Source organism: Phasianus colchicus, chromosome 6 (assembly GCF_987193195.1).
Source record: "Phasianus colchicus chromosome 6, bPhaCol1.hap1.1, whole genome shotgun sequence".
Taxonomy (NCBI): Eukaryota; Metazoa; Chordata; class Aves; order Galliformes; family Phasianidae; genus Phasianus; species Phasianus colchicus.
In genome coordinates this window covers 22901930-22924244 of record NC_143441.1, presented here as the reverse complement: position 1 = coordinate 22924244, position 22315 = coordinate 22901930, and the positions used below count along the sequence as shown (strand labels likewise).

General features: G+C 43.1%; 1 protein-coding gene across 6 annotated transcripts in view; it reads right to left on the bottom strand.

Moving 5' to 3' along the window:
* The window catches only part of RAPGEF5 (Rap guanine nucleotide exchange factor 5), a 152373-nt gene extending 139043 nt beyond the window's left edge, over nucleotides 1-13330 (bottom strand). For 4 of the 6 annotated variants that reach the window (XM_031590087.2, XM_031590088.2, XM_090142684.1 and 1 more), the window contains exon 1: nucleotides 13101-13328. In XM_031590087.2, the coding sequence (XP_031445947.2) occupies nucleotides 13101-13289 (189 nt within the window). In that variant the 5' untranslated portion in view covers nucleotides 13290-13328. Of the gene's footprint in view, nucleotides 1-13100 lie in introns of all 6 variants that reach the window. The other 2 variants (XM_090142681.1, XM_090142682.1) reach the window with 2 other exon arrangements.
* Between the last annotated feature and the right edge of the window lie 8985 nt (nucleotides 13331-22315).

Genomic DNA, 22315 nt, shown 5'->3' with positions numbered 1-22315 from the left:
CTCACACACCACCTTTTCAGACATGACTTCAAACCAGCTATTGTTTCGGTATCAACAAGGGCTTCACCAGTTTGATGCAAGCCAGTAGCGTATCTTTTTAGTCACCATTCAATTATTAAATAAAACTAGTGAAACAGTTTAAGCACCTTCTTGATACCTGAGTACACAGACAAACAATTCTGATGTGGAGACACAGGAAGACTGAAGAGAACAGGGATGAGAAATAGTTATTTGGGAAGCATATGGTTAACCCTACAGAGCAGGTGTTATCATCATGCTCACACTATGAGCACCTCATCAGGACACTCTCCCTCTCACCCTATCCTTAAAAGACAAGACCAATACTTCTCTGGTGTGACTTGGGTTTGAATTTGCTATGCTGAATCTAGTACGTTTTGTCAGTCCTTTCAAGGCACCAGAGAAGACAGCTGCAGAGGATCTCAGACACTTTTTCTGGTAAGCAAAATTTTGCTTTGGAATTCACATCCCTGCTCCATCAAACAAGATACAATCAAAAGATCAGGTGGGTTCATCAACAGCAAAGTAATGGCAACAGGAGGGCTCTGGATTTGGAAGATTACATGGGAGGCCCAACTGCATGTTTTTCACATGCCTTACGCTTGTTGATGTTTTGAACTGCTACGTTTGTGCCAAGAGATAACAATGACTAACTCGGGAGGGAAAAAGTCACATTACATAGAAAGAAGCATACACATACTGAAACTGGAGTTAGTTGGCCCAGGCTGAAAAGAAAATGACTCACAGACCCTCAGTATTTAGCTTTGTTCCTAAAAGTCAGATAACACCAGAAACTGCTACAGTAATGGACAAAGAGCCAGTCTGTTTTTATCCTTAACTCAAGATAAATAATTTAAAAATAAAACAAATTTCTAGTTTTGGAAATCTCATAAACCATACCCTTAGCTCCTTCAGTGCCACAAAGTGTTTTTTTGCCTCAAGTCTATGTAGAGCAATTATTATTGCCTCTGGGCAGCTTCTCTGAAATTAATTTTATTTACAGAATGGTAGAATGTTTCCTTATCCACTCCCATCCTCTTGCCATAAGTTCTCCTGTAACACGTTTTGCTTGCTGTTAATTAGCAACTGAAATAAGTCCTTTTCTATAACTGCAATAAATGGCTTTTTAAAGAGTTTACTAAGAACACAACTTTATTTAACAGCAATATAGCTCTGTTAGCTATATTTTGTGCTTAAATGCAACAGTCCACTACTGAAACACTTTGTACCTACAATCTTAATAAAGAAGTTTATAAGTTTAGAGAACAGCCTGTAACGCAATGTTCTTCAGAAATCTTTGTCACTGATTTCAGTTAGATAGCTTTACTCAAAACAACAGTTTTGCCCCAGAGTTGCCAAAGATTAAAAACAAAGAACAAAATACTCTCTCCCTCTCCTCCCCATTCATTCTTCTTTATTCATTAGATGGGTATCTAACTCTTAATAAGCATACTCTCTATTCCATCACTGCAGCTTTTAAAGAAAATACTGATGTTAGCAGAGTCAAAACGCACTTGTAGGTTAGTGCTCAATGATTATTTGACAAAGTTGCTGGTTACCAGTCTTCACAGTGCTTTCCAATCAGTTGTGTACACATTTCTTAGGAGTTTCACCACCCATGACCACTCTTTTTGGGGGGAGGATTAAAGAACTGGGGAGAGAAGGGGATAATTTTCTGTTTTTTGTTTACAACAGTAAAATCTGTGACATAGTATATTGGTACAGACTAGCATGAAATTAGCTGTTTTTTCTTGCACATTCAGAGATCTACACTGCAATACTTCATCAGTGTATCTCCAGCAGAGATAGTAGGCTCATCTTGGCGTGTAACATTCCCTTGAAGAAACAACAGCAGTCTTTTCCTGGTGAGACAAATACTGTAACTGATCAAGCAATAGCAAACTAATGAAGGACAAGTACAGGATTAAGCAGTCTGTTTTCCTTTTGAATAGAAAAAAAAAGAAGGCACCTCCTTGTTACATCTTCAGCTGAATGCTGTTTAATATAATATAGTAGCATGCTAAGCAAGTTTTGCTTATATTAATTTTAGTCAGTCAAAATCAGAAGTCTATAAACAAGTTCAGATGGATCTACTCAAGGTATGTGTGGATAACTCCATGTTAAATTATCTTCAACATCAAATACAAAGCAATGACCAGCAGAAGGAACAGAATGCTGACATCTTATCTGGTTTAAAATCAACTCTTAACATAAAAAAAGCAACGTGAAACCTGTGAAAACCTAAAGATATGCGAAGACTAATCTATGCCATCAAAAGCTCTAGAAAGATAGCAAATGGTTTGGATGAAAAGCATACAATGGAGAAAGGGAGGAAAGTGCATGATGTGTAGAACTCAGCAGCATCGTCCTATCTAGATTACATTCAGCAGAAGCCATTACGAGCTTAAAGGGACATTGCCAAAGCAGACAAAGTTCAGAACGAGGTGTAATGCAATGGCAAGCGCAACAATGACAGCAGAGCAGCAAGACTACAGGCTGCAGCAAGTGAGGATCACTCAAACACAATGGCAATAGGCACGGAAATAAAGAAGCTGTTTACCTTCAGAAGACCTGCAAGGTCCTCAGGCAGGTGAGGATCTCCAGATGAGATATCCTCACCTCCACTGCCAACCCTTAAATGAGGTCTGGGAAGGGATGGACCCTGGCTCCATTGCTTCCAGTCACTCAGGTGCATTGCTTGCACCTGAGCTCTCCTGAGTTGGCCCTGCCTAACTGCCAGGTGCTCAGTCACTGGTTCAAGCTGTGAGTCAGCATTTCCAATACACCAGGTAACAAAAACAGCCCTGAGAAAGGGACTTTCTTCAGATGGAAAGAGTCACATAGAGAGACTGGAACTTATTGCTTTAAAAGATTTCTGTAAAAAAAAAAAAAACAACAAAAAAAAAACCTAAGAATAGGTTGTACAGAAGACAGGAGTTTCCTGCTAGGACTAAATGAACAAAACAGTCACTGAAATGAAAGGTGGAATATTTGAAACTGATCAAAAATAAATGTTTTCTTAAACACAGGAAAACAAAACACTGTTCCTTCCATATCAATGTCACTATTATCAAACATCATAACAAAGTTCCATAACTGCAAGTTTCAACATAAGCCTGAAGCCAAAATACCAGACAGATTCATTGAAAGGCTGGATTTCTGTATGAGTAGCATGAACAGCTGTAACTACCTGTAAGCATTAGAATATAAGGTATGTCCAGCTATTTGAATCTAGAAAAAGACCATGTAGAAGGCAGACTACATAGCATTTGCCCAATGTTATCAGTTATTCTTCAGAGAGTAAGAAACTTTTATTTGCAGTTATCATTATCTGTCAAATTAACCTTAAAATTTGTGGACATATGACTAGATGAACCAACATCTTGATCCACTACAATGATTTCTGTCTGCACTAGCTTCCTTTGAAATAATCAGATTTTTTTTTTTTTTTTTACATAAAACTTCTACCAGTATAATGTATTTATTACCATACTGAATTGCAAATAATCAACTCACAGGGACTTTTTAGCAGGATTTCAGATAAATTCTCAGTTTATTCACACTTTGTATTAAGTGAAAACAGATATCTCAATGAAAAAAAAAAAAACAAACAAAGAACAAGAGCATCACACTGCTGCTACTGAGTTTGGTGGCTCATCCTAATGCATGTCCTGGCAACCTAAGAGACCTATTGATTTGCAACCATTCATTCAACTGCAGTAAAAGGCATAATTAGATAAATAGCTTTGGTAAAACAAATCTGAAACTCATTTGTTTGGGGACTGTCCATTTATGAGATAAAACAAGAAATTAAATATCTGCTGAATGTTTTTCTTCACATCCTTGAATGCAATAAAAATATAAATAGATGTACTCATTTAATTGCCACTATTATTTGTGCATTTTATATATTTTGTTCCAGCAATTGCTCTCAGGGATAACGTTTACAAATGACTATGCTCTAACAGGCCAACCAGTTCTACCCACTCAGTGGATGCTGAGTTAAAAGGAGAGAGGGTCTTTTCATCACCTGTAAACATTCTTTGAGGTGAGAACAGCATCTTTGCAAAGGTTTGTATGCTGTAAGTTTTTCAAAATATCTGAGTTCCATTTCTGGACCTGATGGTTTCATTCTTTCTCTGTGAACAGAAGTCAAATTCTGCTTACATTTTCTAAGTTTTTATGTTACATCTATAGCAGGATCTAGCGGAAACATACCGGAAAGCATGGGGTATGTTGTGCCCATACCTTTATACTTTGGCAGCTAACTGCTGGATTCTGCTTTTGTTCACTTCAGACTGGCATCTCCCACATACCTGGCCTTCCTTCACAGACATTGTGAACCTCGGCTCATCCCATAGGACAGATTCAGCAACAGACTGGCAACCCGCACTCCTCAGATCTGCTGTCACTGACAAGGGCTTCAGGCAGTGCAGAAATGACTTACTGCTACGAAACGCTGGGCTGCGCACGAGCAGGGATCCAGATCAGATCTAACAGATTTCTCTAGCTCATTCCTTCAGTGAGCCAGTACACAAACAACAGCTCTGCAAATTGCGCAGCCAACCATGCATGCGTATTGTTTTTCTTTCTATTTTCCATATTTAAAAAATCAGTTTATGCATCAGAGAAGTGCATTCACTTATGGGATGAAATGGAACATCTGCTTAACAGCATATAGTAGCAGTCCATGACAGTAAGTGATTAGCACATCCAACTGAAATCACAAAGTATTTTAGAATTATTTAGCAACTATCTAAGCCAGAACTTGGCCAGAAAACCACAATTAAATGCTTATCATCTTAAAAAAATAAACAAGTAAAACTCAACCACCTGCTCTCTCTCCCTATCCTCTCACAAAGATACATAATAAATTATTGAGGCTCACAAGTGGTCTGGACCTCAATTTTCTGTTGTTTGTTTTTAATTCAAAAAATGCAGTACTTCCACTAGTTGACTGCTCCATAGGACTGATCTGCAGACTATAATCCATCCACTGCAAGAGCCTGGTTTGCCATGTACATCTTGGACAGTGGTATCTTTGCAGGCAACCACCTTTCTCCTTGGTGCTGCTTGTTCCGTGGTCCTAGTAATGACTGATAAGCAATCTGCAAAGATGCTGAGAAGGACAAGCAGCAGGAAGAGCTAGCAGCAGGTGAAGAGCACACATAGACAGAACTGATTCTATAATGAAGCAGCAAGACCACTGGCTTCTGAAATATTTGTTTTCTTACTTCTCCACTCCATGTCTCTCAATGAAGTATGGGCTTTGGTATGAAGCTCAGGAAGAAAGGATAGAAAGGCAGATCCCTTTGATCAAAGGAAGTCAAAGAGCACTCTCAGAACAGGACAGCCTCTCCTCTAGAGCTGTTAATACAGCTCTACTGGGACATATTTATATCGACTGACGGGTTTTCTCCTAAGTTAGCAAAATATTTTCACGCTACAGAAACTATACTGACTTTTAATAGGTTAGTCAGCCGTCTTCTCTCCAGGACAACATCTTGTGAAGAATAATTCATCAAAATAGAAATCATACTGTAGAATTTTAATATTAATAATTGACCCCAGCTTAATATAATAGCCATAAATAGATCATCTTGAAGGTCAGTCAAGTCAAAGTCAAATCATAAGTTAACTGAGATAAAAGATACTGTGACAATTATGAATAAACATTGCCCTTTACACTGGGAACTTAAGGAGGAAAATATTCAGAACCTGCCCCCATGGCTATTAACTTGAGAGCTTCAGTGACTTCATCTTTATCCTTAAACTCTTGGCAAAACCACAGCTGCAATAGAAAAGTTTAAATCAAAAGGTGTCACATATATAATATTTATGCAGCCAATACTAAAAACATGAAATACTCCACTGAAATTGATCCATACATATGATCCCTAAGAGATATGCGAGACTCAGGGAATGTGAGGTTTCTGAATTTGTGCACAAAGAATTGCAGCCAGTCGCCTTCATCAGAGCAATGCTGTGAGTGACCTAAGATAGCATGGGAGCTACAGAGCAGGGCACTCTTACACTGCCCAAGGTTAGAAGGCATCCTGTTTTCTGTGCTGTACTGCAGCTCCAAAGTGAGCCTTGACCAGTGCTAAGGGTCATTATCCAAACATGAATGCAAGCCCCTATGACGTATGAGCCCCTCTTCATACATCTGGCCCTCCAGAACCTTCACCATCTCCATAGCCCTCCTTTAGACACCCTCTAATAGTTTTGTGTCCTTCCTATATTGTGGCACCCAAACTGCACCCAGTGCTGGATGTAAGGCCGCACAGCACAGAGCAGAGCAGGACAACCCCTCCCCTCACCAGGTGGCAGTGCTGGGCCCGGGGCACCCCAGGTTACAGTTGGCCCTTTGGACTGCAAGGGCACGCTGCTGGCTCACATTCAACTTGCCATCAGGCAGAATGCACAGATCTCTTTCTGTGGGGCTGCTCTCCTCTCTGCAGAGGTAAATATTCCACCTTTTAGTGGCCAAGTTTAAACCTAGTTCTCCCAGAGAAACCTGTAATGAACACAAAAGGAAAACATAAACCATTTTAAAGACACAGAATCTTTAGTCTAAGGTCCATAGTTTCCATAAATAACAAGCAACTTCCTTTCCAGTATGTGAAATATTACTTTAATTATATATTAAAGATAAAACATCTGTCCTATTGCAATGGCTTTCCGTGAGTTATGTTAAAAAGATGCCATATTCTGCTTTCCTATTTTTTTTTCCTTCTAAAAAGCTATCACCTCTTATTTTCAGCATTTTAATTAGCATAAAAATGCACGGCTTGTTTTGTTATTTCCTCTTAGTACAGAAAGGCATTCAAACCACTGGGGCTATATGAGTAACAGCAGTTGAATACAAACCTTAACACGGTTTGTCATAATTGTACAGCGCTGTGCTTATTCTTTCACCTCAGCATCTGGGAAATCTAGTGTGAATTAACCAATAATGCAAGTTTGCAACAGAGGAAATTAAAGAATACCACTCTGCAAAGTGAATTGTTTAGTTCTGACTAAGGAAACACCATCAGCTCACAAGTAAATCAAGCCCTCTCCTCAAGGTGCATACATTTGCAAGTATCTAAATACTTTCCTTTTAACTTCAGTGGAGCTGATCTTATTTGATACATAGATTTCCTTGACGGATTTCCAAGCCACACACCACAGCATGGCCATGTCCTACAGAAACAAGGAGCAGAACCAAAAGTGAAAGTAGGGATACCTTTGTTAAGCCAGAAATAAAAAAACATGCAGGACTGACTCATATTTTAATCAGTCTCTAACTGATGATTCTATTCTTAACACATAAATACACAAAAAGCAGCACTTAAAGCACTTTAAAAAATGGGTAAAACCTACTCAAGGTGTTTTCAGCTTGAGCTCAATTTGCAGCAAAGCACAGGGGTTAAAGGTAAAGCCATGTTTTCTAACAGTTGATTATGGATGAGAGAGGGACTTACCATGATATGCTCCAGCCAAAAAAAAAGAAAAAAAAAAGGAAACTCAGAACTTACCCTATAGCCTGGGAGCAAGCTCATACATTTTTTGCAACAAGAAGAAATGTTGTGCATCTCCCATGAATGGAAGCCACACGATGGCATCTATTCCCTGTGCACAGACAGCAGCACCTGCACCTACCCAGGGGCACCAGAAAGCAGTGGAGATGCCAGCCCAGGCACTGCCAGCTGCTCCTACACTACTAGAGTGGCCACAGGCTGCGGGCACCATTTGGCAAGCAGACTAACCTCAGCCTCAGGCACAACAACGACTGGGGGTTCTGCAGAGCTTCCTGAGTCACTTGGAGGGGCAGAGGGGTGGGTTTGCCTTAGGTCTCCTTCAGCTGTAGTTAATCAAACGCAGGCATGATTCCTCAGATGTCGTAACACATGGACTAATTAAGAAGCATTCTCAACTTAGTAATTCACTGAACACTGACTATGAAACAAATTATTATGCAAAAAAAAACACAAGAGACACTGCAATTCCCCGTCAGCTACCATGGTCACTGTCGCTAAGCTATTTTACTCATTACTCAACATTTCATGTGTCACCACTCACAGCTCTGACAAGCTAAAGGATACTGTTAAAGACAATTATCTTAATCAAATACATTTAGCAGGAATACATAATAAGCCTGATTACAATAGGAAAAATTCAAGACTACTTACCGAACCTATTTTTAGTCCCATAATAACTGCCAAAATGATCAAGGTATTAAGCTACTAAGTAGAACCCCAATGGTAGGCTTTCAAGTAAAATGTCACCAATATCAATCAGCCCACTTCAATATTAGCTGTGACAGTAAAACTTTCGATTCACTGAGCCAATCCAGTCTTCCTGTGCCCTGATTTCAATCAGTATAGTGTACATGCATGACAACACCACATCTTTTTAATGCAGGAAAAACTCCAGTAAATCTCCATAGCATATACAAATATAGGTACCAGAGTAATTGTTCTCCTAATTTTTTTTTCCCTACTCTTCTCATTAACATCCATCAAACAAGAATAAATGTGCTAGTGAAATGTGTTGACGATGCGAAACAGGAGATGTTGTTGAAACAAAAGTAAACAGCATGGCATACTGGAAGATGCAGTGACTCTGAGGACTGGAATGTAAGGAGAAGGATGTAAAGCAGCAGCCTGAGATACAAGGTCACTCCAGCAGTAACAAGATGAGGAGCTTCAATGAAGAAGAACATGGACTGCTGTAAATATCAGTTGTCAGACTGAGTATGAGGCAGACCTATATGCATGGCTCAATCAAAAGGTATCTATGAACCACCAACGTATTTTAGCCATAAAAAGAAATATGGGAAATTCTGAGTATTTCCAACAGAGAATTTCTAGTGTCCTGGAGAAACCTCATTTACAACACTATGGCTCCTCCAATCCTGGCATGAACTGTTTTAAGGAAAGTAGCTTGAATGAGGTAAGCAACTGAAAGCTTCTTATGAGAGATGGATAAAAGTTTACCAAAATGTAGGCTAAGAGGGGTTAGGATGCTTCATTTAATTAAAACAGATTGCATATAATTTGACTTTTCTCCCTGCCAAAGAAGAGTTCTCTGCAATAGCACAACAGCTGCCAGTGCCAGAATATATGACAGATCTCTCTAATACCCTCCAACCCTCCAATTATTTTCAGCTCAGGAACTTTCCAGCCTGATGAGGATTATCTATTATCTATGTTCAATAAATTTCCCTTCCATGAATTTCCCCAGTCTTCTCTGAACTCCTGTAAACTCCCAGCCTTCATATCCTAACTCCTTGATCTATTTTCAACCTGTAACCTTAATGTAAGTTAACGTGCTGATTTACGCACAGGAGTTATCACCCAAACAGAGACAGGTTCTCTTGGTGTAAGAGCATCTGAGAACATTTGACTGGCTGAAAACCATTGGGAACCTCACAGAAGTCATTACAGAATCTCAGAAGAGAAGACAGTCATGGTATCTCATCAACCAAGCAAGGCTGAAGGCCTGGCCCATGGTAATGATTTGTACGTGTCTGCAACATCAGAGCAACAGAGTATTCGAGCAGCTCTGTGATCCACAAAACATTTTCCAACAGCACTACTGTGACAAAGAGCAACGACTATCCTCACAAATAGTTAACACTATAACCAGAGAGAACAGCAAAACCAGTTAATAGCTTAAATACTCATGCCTACTGACTGTACACCTAACACAAGCTTCAAGGAGGCAAACTGGAAAAGGCTCCTACTCTGCAAAGGTTGTGAGAAAGCATGCACAAGGGGAACAGCTGCACAAGGCACACCAAGTCAATGAAATGCATCCCTCCTCTGCTCCTGCATGAGCCCTCGTGGGCTGTGACATGCTTACAGTCCCCATCAAGGAACCAAGCTAAATCCACCCACCCTCCTAGAGGCAATAAACAAATAAATAAATAAATAAAATAAAACCAGCACCGCAAAAGGCTGGATCATTTTCCGCTGTTTTATCTGGCAGGAACAAAGCACCAAGCAGAGTAAGAGGAATAGAGCCCATCCCTCCCTCAACTCACTGCAGCCAAACCTCCACAGCCTCTGCAGACATCTGTGCTAGACCTGCCCTTAGACCAAACAGAAGGAAATCCACCGTCAGGGACAATGCCAACATCCAGTTCAAAGTTCAGGAGCTCTAAAAAAGCATTGGGCCTCCCAGCAGAGGGATTACAGTTTTATCTAAATGATGGGAGTAGTGCAGTGTATTGCTATTTACCTGGCCCCACCAAACAGGAAAGTGCAAGCAGGGTGATTGCTGCAACCTTCCGACAAGGTGCTTTTGCATCTCTGTGTTCTTCACGTGTATTAAAATGAGCTGTGTCCTTACATAGAAAGCCAACATGCCCACTGGTATCCTGGTCTTTGGGTTCACTGAATGGAAAGAAGAATGCTCAATTCATTTCACCTCCGTTTTTTCGTTTTTTTCTACATTATCCAATTATCCCCATCTCTGGACACAAGTTGTCAAACAGTCTGATGTCAAGGGTCGTGGCCCAAACTGATTTTAAAAAATGCATTCCACTCCACACTGGTTTGCAAAATTTATTCCATTTTTTGTATACTACTCAATGCTTTCCTACCCCCTACACCACAGGAAATATTCTAACAGCATGCAGTGAAGTACATCCTTAAAATAATTATAGCACCCTTAATATTTCCATTATATTTTATTATCCATACCCTCCAAGCACGCATGCATACAGATTATCCTTGTTTTATAGATGAGGAAGCAAACTGCACCACAGGCAGTCCCTCAGCAAGTCAGCACCAGAGGCAGAACTCCCTGCTCAGGGGTCATCATATTTTTCTAGGAAATTAAACAAAGTGGAATTTCAGCTGGTCAGCACTTACTTGAGAACAGCACACCTCTGTGAGCAACATTCCTGGTGAAACCAGCTGGACAAATAAAGCTCCCAGCTTGGGGTTTGAACAAACAAAAAAGCGCAAAGAAAAAGTCACTGAAGACTAAGTACAGACTGAAATTTTGAAGGAGGGGGAAACAGTGATTTCATAAGTAAATGGCACCAAACACTGAATTTGGATTCACCTGAAATACATCGTTAAGCTGGAATTGAGACATCTTTGTTTCATATTTGTTTTAACCAACCTTTCCACAACCTTATTTTAAGGCTTTTTCAATGTGATTGGTTTAAAAGTATATCCTAGGACACCTCAGCAGACACCTGCAGGAATTCCAGCTGGATCCTGGGGAAAGGCAGAACCTTGCAGACCAGGAGGTGGCAGAGCAGGCAGTCCCCTCCTCACATAACGCTAAGTCACTGGCACGGCATCTCCACAGAGCATTGCCCACTGGCCCTAGAGCTGCAGGGTGCAGGGTTGGCTCCTGACCGGCTCACAGCCTCTCTCCAGCCATCTCCCTGCCTGGGTGGACAGGTCAAGAATAACGCTGCAAGACAAAGCACAGACTATGCCACCATGATGCAAGACCACAGATGACAACAGCACTGAATCTTTTTCTCTGCATCTGCTCATATGGGCAGAGCCTCAGCTGTCAGGAAGCAAGATAGGACCAAGACTTCAGCAAAGACGATCAAGGAACTGTGTGACCCAGAAGCCACCCTGCCTTCTCACCAGGGTGTGAACTCGCCAACTCCAAATATTTACATAGTAAGTGCTCATAGTAGAATCATAGAATCATTAGGGTTGGAAAAGACCTCTAGGATCACCTCGTCCAGCCGTCATCTGATCACCACCAAGCCCACTGAGGCCACATCTACCCTTTTCATGCTTATTAAATGCTTTTGGTAGCAATGAAGAACAACCACGATGATGGACCTGAGCCTGCTTTGCACAGCACGTCGCTGAAGTGCCGTGAATCATCTATACCAAAACTGCGTTTAGACATACTCCAAACGAGCCAGACAGCTGTCCTGAGATGCTCTTTGCCTCCTCACAGGAGGCTCAGCCCGCTGCTCCTGCAGCTTTAGAGGTGGAATAAATCAAACTCATTTCAGAATCCAGAAAATGTCTTATCTTCACTAGAAGATAGATACCGTCGTAAACAGTCTGCTAGGGCAAAGGAGGCTTGGCCATTGAAAAGGGACTGAATCCCCCTAGCCCTGCCTTGGATGGGTAGTTGCCAGGTGGATTACAATTTAACCTGAGCAATAAAAACCATCGGTAACCTCCACACAGACCGGTCTTTATTCTGCACATCAGACTCACTTCAGAAAGAACCTTACTCTCAGACAGGGCTCTGAATCAAAACCTTACTCACAAATGGCCATTCTGCCATAAATTGTGCGCTATCTTAACCCTATTTATCTTCTTCACGTGTTTATCTTCCAACAACAAAGCAGGAAGTTTCACTTGAAATTCACTCTGCTATATCTCACAACAACACCCTCGTGTGTGTACTCACATGGGTAAAGCACCACAACACTGATCTGGGTACAGACACACACTGAGCACAGAGCTGTGGGTCAGCACAACGCAGCTGCACAGCAGTTCACCCCACTCCCTGCACGGATGAAGCCAGCCCCTTCATTTTGGCTGTGGGATGGCAGGGCTGGGACCAGGTTTGGCCTGTCAGTGAATTTTCTGTGACTCGACAGCAGTGCCCATCACGTACAGCTCCAAGAAGGTGCGGGAGCTTCTCGTGGCGGCCCCCAGACGTGCAGTCCACGCCGCGCATTGCCAGGGCGCTGCACACACCAAGCGCTGAGGCCGTGCTATGAGCCATCACCAAGCCCAGAGTGTCACACCAGGGATCCTGCAGCCTTCCCCGCCCCACAGCCTCACGCTCCGTCGGAGACGCGGACGGCACCACGAAGCCGCTCGCTCCGGCTTCAAGAGCTCGAGGCCGCGCTGAACTTCACGGCTCCGGTCCCCAGGCGCGCCCGCGGAGAGGACGAGGAGGGCCGAGCACGGATCCCGGGGCACGGCCGGCGCCCACCCACGGCGCTGCTCGATGCTCGCCGAGGGTCGCCCCGCGGGCACCTCCTCCCGGGGGCCGCCCGCCTCCCCGCTGCCCCGCTCCGGGCACCGCCCCGCCCGCCCGCCCGATCCCCGCCGCGGCGGCCGCTGCCCGCGGGCTGCCCGCGCACTCACCCGCTGCCCGGCGGCGGCCGCGCTCTTCCTCCGCAGCGTCAGCCCGCTCCGCAGCAGCGCCGGCAGCTCCCGCAGCTTCTGCCGCAGCTGCACCGGCGGCGGCTCGTGGGCTCCGCCGCCGGGGCTCCAGCTGCGGGCCAGCTCCGCGCCCTCACACGGCGGCGGCATCTTCACGGAGCCCACAGCCATGCCGCATCCCGGCCGCGCTCCGCCGCGCGCGCACGCCCGCCCGCCCGCTCCGCCCGCCTTCCCCCCGCGGCGCCCCGGCCCCGCGCCCACCCACGGCCCCCGCGCACCGCGGCCCCGCCGGGCGGGCGGCCCCGGCAGGCGCAGGAAGCCCCGCCGCCCGCCACCTTGCCCGCCCGCCGCCGAGCTGCCCCCGCCCCGCGCCGCCGCTCCGGCAGCGGCGGTGCGCAGGTAATGGCAGGGCGGAGGAGGCGCGGGCGGGAAGCGGCAGAAAGTCCGGTTAACTCCTTTGCGCTCGGGGCCGGCTGCGGCTGGAGGCTGCCGGGGGTCGGAGGGAGGGCTGCGCGGGGTGAGGCTCAGCCCCGCCGTGTCCCGGGCTCAGCGCGCTGCCGGAGGAGCCGGGCGGCTCGTCTCAGGTGGGCGGCCGGCTCCCAGGCATCCTGGTACTTCCTAGAGGAGCTGAGCACGGAGCCCTCGCTGCCAGAAACTGTCTGATTTACTGCTTGAATAGAGAGAAAAGAAGCATTCTTCTGCCTAGGGCATTTATCTGGAACGTGGTACCTTGCATTCCGGGGGCTTTATTTCACGTCTGGAGTCTGCATCGACCATCTCGGTGGCACAGGTGTCTCCTTGCTTTCTGCTGGGCTCCAGTCTTACCTGCGCAGTTCAGAGACACTGATGTGAGATGGGATTCTCCTTACAAGCATCATCTGCCACACAGCCACAGATAAGGGTGACCTGTTCCTCCAGCATAGATTCACCGGGTCCTAAATGTCTCAATAAGTGACATTATAGTCAAGCCAATCTCACGGAAAAATTGTGGAAAGCTGTCCTCCTGACCCAACCATGAGGTCAGAGTCTCAGGGACCAGCACCACCAGTCAACCAACCCCACAGGGAGCTGGCTTCAACAGCAAAATTAAAAAAAAAAAAAAAGGGATGGGATGGGATGGGATGGGATGGGATGGGATGGGATGGGATGGGATGGGATGGGATGGGATAGAATGGAGTAGAGTAGAATAGAGTAGAATAGAGTAGACTAGAGTAGACTAGCATAGAATATAATACTTTTCTTCACTTGTTCTTCCTAAGCCAACTCAGCTGGGATCTCAGAGGTATCCATACTGGAAGGGAGGTGACAGATGTGTTTGGGCACAGAGGCACAGAATGGCCCCTTTTAAAAGCAGTGTGAAACGGAGTTGTGTGTTGCATGGATACAGCAGCAGTAGTCTGGACTTTCTTAAAATTATAGAATGATAGAAACATTAAGGTTCAAAAAGACCTCTAAAATTATCCAGTCCAACCATGCAACCCATCCCCACCATGCTCACTAAACAGTGTCCCTCAATGCCACATCTACACAGTTCTTGAACACCTCTGGGGATGATGAGCCCATCACTTCGCTGGGCAGTCATCACCACTCTTTCAGGGGAAAAAAACAATTCCTAATATCCAACCTGAATCTCCCCTGGTGCAACCTGAGGCCATTAACTCTCATCTAATCAATCAGTCAATCAATGGCATCCCTCCTTTTCACCTTCGCAGACCTGACAGCAGGCTGCTGCAAAAAGATGATCCTGCCTGCAACCCGTGAGCTTGTGCTCTGCTGAACCTGGTACCCATCTGACTCCAGCCAGCTGGTCAATCTGCTGGAAAAATTACACTTCAGAAAATAATGAGTTTTCCATTGGCCAGAGCTGAATTGATCCACCTTGTGACCACACAGCTGCAGGATCGAGGCAAGCAGCAACCTGCAAGTGAAGGAAAGCAGAAGTACTCCTTTCAGCAGCCATCTGTCATTAAAGAGCTCTGTTGCATCCTGTGCGTGCGACTTTGCAAGCAGTGCAAAGCGCTGAGCCAGGTCCTGCTGAAAGGGCAGGGTCTGTGCAGCCACATGCTGCTGCCGCCTCCTTCCTGCTAGTGCCAACAGGCACTGGCCATGGTATGAGCCGAAGCAGGGAACTAATCCATCTGAAAGGCAACTGTAAAACATTTTCAACCATTTTACCTGCCTGCTGTGGCCCGTCACATGAGACCTATTGCTGATATAACAGACAGACACAGGGCAGGAATGTACTCCTCAGTGTCAGACCTAACTTGGATGAGGTGTTCCATGGACACCACAAGCCTTGTGGGATTATGCTGTTTTAGCTGAGGCTGTGCTGCACAATCGGATATGAGAACACGAAGAGCTGTTCTGTGCAATGCCTCGTGTCCCAAACATTTCTATTATTTCCTTCGACTTGTGCTCTCCAACTGCCCTGCAATGTGTTTTTGACAGCTGTGTTGCCTGGCAGCCACTTTGTCACAGCTCAGGATGCAATTACGAAGAGAGATGTATCTGCACCCAAAAGAATAATGGATCCTTCATGTGTAGGGTTTACGAAAGGTCCATGGTCTTTGGCTGAGTCTTCACACACTGCTGCATTGCGAATAACAATAACGTAACTCAGTAAAGCATGTCTTAATGTGACAGACTGGGGTATAAGCAGAAGTAATGTAATTATGTTAACAAAGGATAAAATTGGACCAATGTTCAATTTATTTATTTTTTTTTTTAAGCCCAGCAAGGTCCCAGCAAGGTAAGTATACCTTGAGAGCAGTATCTAAAGAGAAGTAAATATGCTCTACAGAATATTTTAAAATAATTGGCTGCTTGATAATTTAATTTGGACAAATAGTGATCAAAAAAATTGAGTAGGTAGCAGTTAGGTCTTTCTATTTCTAGTCTGGATCATCTCAGTTCTTTGGAAGATCATGATAGGAATTGTCTAGAATTAAATCTGATATTGGTTTGTTGTTGTTGTTGTTGTTGCTGTTAAGTCATAAAAGATCTAGCTTGGTAAATGAACACGATCCCTGTCCTTTTTCCTTACAGGAAAAGGGGAGAGGAGGTCAAAACTAGGTCTGGTCAGGAAGTATTTGACAAAACAGAGTTTCATTTGAAAAAAAAAAGAAAAACAAAACCAGTATATTTACCCAAAATGTTGTTCTCAAAGTACCTTGATTTCAATGAACTTTTGCTGAGTCTAGAGCAGGTTGCTGGGGGAGCTGGCCTCCATCCTCAGCAGGCTTGGTCCCAGATAACTACAGATTTCCAGCCCCTCACAGACATCAGCAGTAGCACAAAAGGAATTTCAGTTCCATCTGCAGGCACGCTGGAAATTTCAGTTCTCCAGAAAGTTTAAACACTTAATTTGGTGGAATATATACCAAAACCAAGGACATAAGCCCTACAGTGCTTCTACTTAGAAGTCTAGGTTGAGGTATACCTCCTATAGTAGGGCCCAGAGTTTTGTTCTCTCACTTTCGAGAGACTTCATATAAAGACAGGAACATGTATGTTTAAATCAATACAGGATGGACTCTGGAGAGCTAAGCAAATCTACTGAAACTTAACAGATGTGGGGCCTGAGAGTGTCTGATTTTTTTTGGATGTTTGTTTTTCTTTCAGATAACACAATCAAAAGAAATCCTGTGAAAACAATACAAGCCATTTCATGCCTGTATGTGCTTAATATCAGTTCTTCAGTGGATGATTACAAAAAGAATTACACAGAATCAGAGAATTTGTTGCAAAACATAATAAATATTTATTTTGGACTGTAAATATCATGAGTTCCTGACTCGGTCACAACTAACAGTAGATATCACTTTGGTTTTCACTTGCACTAAGTGCAGATGAGATGATGCAGGAGAAGAATTGGGATATATAGGAGTGCAGGGACCAAATGACAGGCTGTGATCCTGAGCCAGCTGCTTGCAGCAGGCCTTTTGATATACCTGTTCTGACCTGGCAGGAGAAATTCAAAAGAAAGCAAACTTTTCCAAAGCAACAACAATCATCATACAACACCATCCATTGTACAGCCAGCCATACATTGCTTCCTCTTCCTCGGATGGTTGGTCCTGCTGGAGTGGAGAAGGAAGTAATGCTTTCCTACCTATTCAGAGAAAGAGTCAGCTGTGTTCTTCCCATCTCTTCAGAAAGCAAGTGACAGGCTGTTCCCCATAACACTCCCTCACCCTTCACACAAGGGCAGGTGACAGCCAAGCACTACGGCTGCAGGCACACACAGCAGGATGCTGGCACCTCTCCCCACAACATGCTCTGTTTTGGAAAGTCTTCCAACTTCAAAACCAAGCTGTTAATCTCTCTGGGAGTTGCTAGGAGTCCCACTTTGGCTGAATAGCTTACTGCAGACTTCTGAGTTTTCAGTTCTCTTTCACCTGTTCGTTGGGATCCTGATTATGTTTTTAATCTTAGTTATTACTAACTTACTGTGAATATGCCATAAACTTCAAGGAGCTGGTTGAGCTGTAGATGTCTCTGTTCATTTCAGAGGAGTTGGACTAGATGACCTTTAAGGGTCCCTTCCAACTCAAAAGATCCCATGATTCTGGTCATCTATACATTTTGTGTATAAGTCTTTGATTTTGTTTCTCAAGTTTTGGTTCATTTGTTTGTGGGTTTTTTTAAGCAACATTTCTAGTTGGTTTAGCACCATATCATTGCCTAGATCAAATATATGGTGAATTCAGGTCAGAAGCACTGCTTACAGCATTTCAGAGATGTGAAAGGCCTGCAAATCATAACATAAGCTCAGCTACGGAAAGATCCTAAACTGGAGGAAACAGGGTGTGACTTGAAAGACAACAGAACTAGAGAACAACTCCAAAAAAAAGAGGGAAGAGGTGAAAGATAAGGAGATATATGAGTAGTTTAATGATTCGTGTGACTCAGAGCTGGAAGGGCTGAGGCTGCTGGTATTTACACAACCCCCAGCTTTCTCCTGACAGCCCATGAATTCCCTCAGCACAGCATCCAGCCTGCTCTGCAGCACCCCATAGGTCTATATCCCTGTGTCCACTTCAGGCTTCCGATCCTGTTGCATCTTCAGAGGACAGCTTAGTCCATGCCGTGCCAGTCTCTCATGCAGAGAATCAGGCCTCACTCCCCAGTTGTGGCCCTTTGATGATCAGAAATGAGAAAGCTCCTGAGCACCCTGAGCCTCAGGGCCTGTGACTGCTGCAGCTGAACCCAGAGTCAGTGGACATGGGGTAGGGGCAGCTGGGGTGGGAGTGTTTGTCATCCTAAAGAGATATCTTTTTGCACTTCCTTTTGTTGTTTAGTCCTTTTCAAGGATCACTGGGCCCTGGCGACAGGGGGTACGCTAATAATAAATACAGCCCAAAGCATTGTTTTGTACATAGCAAAACTTTTGGCTCAGTACAAAGAAAAGGAGCAACATGTTTGCTTTGGTAATTGTGATTGCCAGAGCTAATGAACCTGACTTGGCTCTTCAGTTTGATTTGTCTTTTTAACATACTTGGAAGCAGGGGACCTTATGACCCCTCCGGGAAATTAAAACCCTTAAAGCTCTCGTGTTGGCCTTTTCTGTCAAAGCAATGTCATTGAGCTATTGCTCTTACTGGCCAAAATTAAACTCCAAAGCCAGTGAGATTCTCAGTGGAATTATTCAGTATTTCTTTTCTTTTGTTTGTTTACCTAAACACAAATCTCAAAACAAATCAGTATCTTTTAATTAAAATTTAAAAAAAAAAAAAAAGTAGAAGGTAACAGATGAACCTATGAAATCTGGACATTTTTCTGCAATCTGCAACCAGCAGTCAGGTTTGTTTATTCCCAGGCACCAGAGCATATGCATGAGTTTTTTTAAATAATGTCATATGTGAGAAGTTTTATGTACTTTTACAGCAGAGACTGTGTGATTTTGAAGACACAGATTGCAATTAGGTGTGAAATTCTCATTGCAAGTCAGTGGAAGACCTCCCCTGAGTGACTGATTCTTAATCTGCATATTTATCTTCTCTTCCTTAGCCATTACATTTCATATTTATGTTTAAAATCATGTTTTCTATTTTAATTCACATTTGTTTTTCTTTTCCATAGCTATAAGTGTGAGGACGCTTACTTGATTTTACAGAAATTGGGGTTAGGACACCATGCTGTCTCTTTGTACACCTGAGACCTCTTTATGAATCTTCAAATGCTTAGGCCTATATCAAGCACATTTGTCAAAGGTATAAAAATCCAAAAAAAACCCAACCCTCTTACATCTTTAGAAGTATTCTGAAACTAGGCAGTCAGCTAAGAGCAGTGGTTAGTGCCTCTCTGAGGTAAAAAGTGCAGCATCTCATATGAGACATTGGAAAATCTGGATAGGGTCATAAAAGCAGGGCACAAATCCATAGAAAATCAAGCTCCATTGATTCCCCCGGTCACAGAACTGCTACAGAACTGTGATGCATATGTCCTTGTTTCTACAGTATATGTATTCCCACAGTATCCACGCAGCTTTCCCATTAGCCAGCTACCTCAATGTGACAGTAATGACTTTTTCATGATTATATTATCATCTGCAAAAGGATATTTGCATATATGCACACATATTTATAAAAGGGCCCCTCTTGTTTTAAGTAAACTGTCAGTATCTCTCACTGCCTTCATGTGAACAGACCTTCACCCCATATAATCTCTTTGATGAAGGAAAAATACAAAAGCACATGCCAAATATTTTGAATTTGCAACATTAACCTGGGTCACTGTTGACAAACTGTTCCCAGGGATGGTAACATCAGTAAAATATTTTCACTCCAGTTTTTTGAGAGGTTGGAAAAATCAACAAAAGGATATCACGAGACCGACTGCCAGAAATAATATTGCAGTTTCAAACACATGACCATCTCACATCTTGTGAGTAATGAAATGCTTTAAAACATTTTCTTTAATTTGGTTTGTTTGCATCGTGTTGTTTTTTGTTTTCTTTTAAACATCTTTGCTTTTTCCTGCTGAATAAGAGCACCACAGATGTTGAACAGAGAGAGTGAGGCAGATGACTGGATCAGAAATTATGATGTGGCTTCAGAAGAATCTCTGCCTGTACAAGGGATGCTGTAGGTTTGCTCGGTGACTTGATAAGCTTCTGTGGTTTTCTTAAAGATAACATTTCCTCCTGCTGGACGTGGTTAACTACAGCCAAGGTAGCACCATCAGAGTTAACAGGGCCATGGACAAGTCCAGATGGCTTTTTCATTTGCCATTTGGAGCTTTGCTCCAATGAGTCTGAAGGTCCATGATGGACCTTCAGAAAACCAAGCAGTCACTAGGTAAGTATGTGCCTGTGGTCTGCTGAGTGGCTTTTGAATGGACCCACACAAGGGCACTTTGAACTTTGCATCCAGAGTTCTGCTCTGATGAGCACTCAGATCTCAAACCAATAGCCCTCCTAGGATTCCCCCATTAACTCTGACTGTTCAGCTGCCCCTAAGGGATAACATTTCCTTATCAGAAAACATGTTCAAAGGAGACCTTCCATTATTTTTTCAATGACCCGATCAAGTAAATAGTAGACAGCAGGGGTGGAGAAAGATGGGTGAGTGACCAGAACAGCTCTGTCATTGCTGAGATATCCAGAGTATCAAGAGAAAAGAAGAAATTGGCTTTGTCCTTCCTGTCACAATCTCCTGCTTTTCAGCCTCTTCAGGTCACAGACACCCTGGATATATCTGAAAGGCAGTATGAGTCAGAGTTAAAGAAAGGCAAACCGGCGTGCTCTAGGACATGAACTGCTTGACCCAGTGGAGAGGGACCATCCATGCAGGTTATGGATGTTTACTTGTACAGAGGAGTGGGTGTCTCTGAGAGTATCAGCTGCAGAGGCTGAAGATGTTAATGCTTTCTGATCTTGCCAGGTGTGCTTCTATGCCAGAACAGTACTAGCTCTGGGGCGTGCATGTATTTAGCTGCTTGGAATGTGCAAAGGTCAACAGGGAGCACCCAGAACCATATGACAGGACACCTACAGGCCAGGTCCCTGACAAACCAAATCAGCAGTCATACAAAACCAGCCAGAGCAGTAAACGCATAGCATTCTTCTGGACCTGTGCACAAGAGAGACATAAGATGAATTTTCTTTGCCCCTGAGAAAAAACTGTTCTTTCTAACTGAAGCCCAGGAAAAAGACCTTTTTTGTACTCTGACTGTGAAACATTTGCAGTGTTTTCTGAGCCTTGGATACACTACAATTGTAAACAACGTTATATCTGTAACTGTAATGAAATAAAATTATGAAGTCATATAAAGGTTAAGCTATTTCTAACAATGTACTAAACCAAATTAGTATAATTGACTAAGTTGACGTTAAACTTATTAACTTATGGACAAGCAATTCCTGGGCTATCTAATGATGTATTTAGCTAACCACACAAACAACAGCATGTATCAAAGCAAATTTAAGACAGACATTCTGCCAGCAAGAGGACTTGGCTAAACCAATACATTTGTAGCTGAGACTAATTTTTGAATTAGAGCTTCAATAATCTTATGGCAGTCTGCCTAGACTGTTGTGGTTAGACAATAGTAATTCTTCCCTTTTCTTCTAGTATTTTTACTCATTTGCAACACAATTTGTGAAGAATATGACTTGAAAGCTAGCTCAGCAAGGCACATCACAATTAACACTCAAACCTTTAAGATAATTATTAAGGGAAATAAATTATTTTCCAAACATATATGTGACCGCATCAACAGAGTCAGATGTTTACAACCAAACACTTATCTCTATACGTTGTCCTCAGCAGCACTCCTAAAAAACTCTAACAGACATGAAAAAAAAAAAAAAAGCAAACAGAAAAATATTTAATCAGATATTTGAGTTTATGCTTCCCAATTCTTGCAAAACTGTTTTTGTTTCAGGAAACTGACTTGCTGTTTTGTTAATATATAAGTAGCTTTCTGGTAATGACAGAGCAGTAAATTACTCTTACTGGCTTGCAGTGGTTCTATTTTTCCATTGTTTTATTCTTCCAACCTCCTAGAAGTGGAGAGAGTAAATAAAAGTGTGTTGTGTATCTTCCCATGGTATTTAAACAAGCTGGTACAAGGCACTTTTTGCAGCAAAAATTTTTTAAAGTGAAAAAAAGAAGAGTGTAAGTGCTTAGTGAAAGCTGATAAAAATAGGAGGAAATACAGTGAGTCCTTCTACAATTATTTTGGGCCTCTATTGC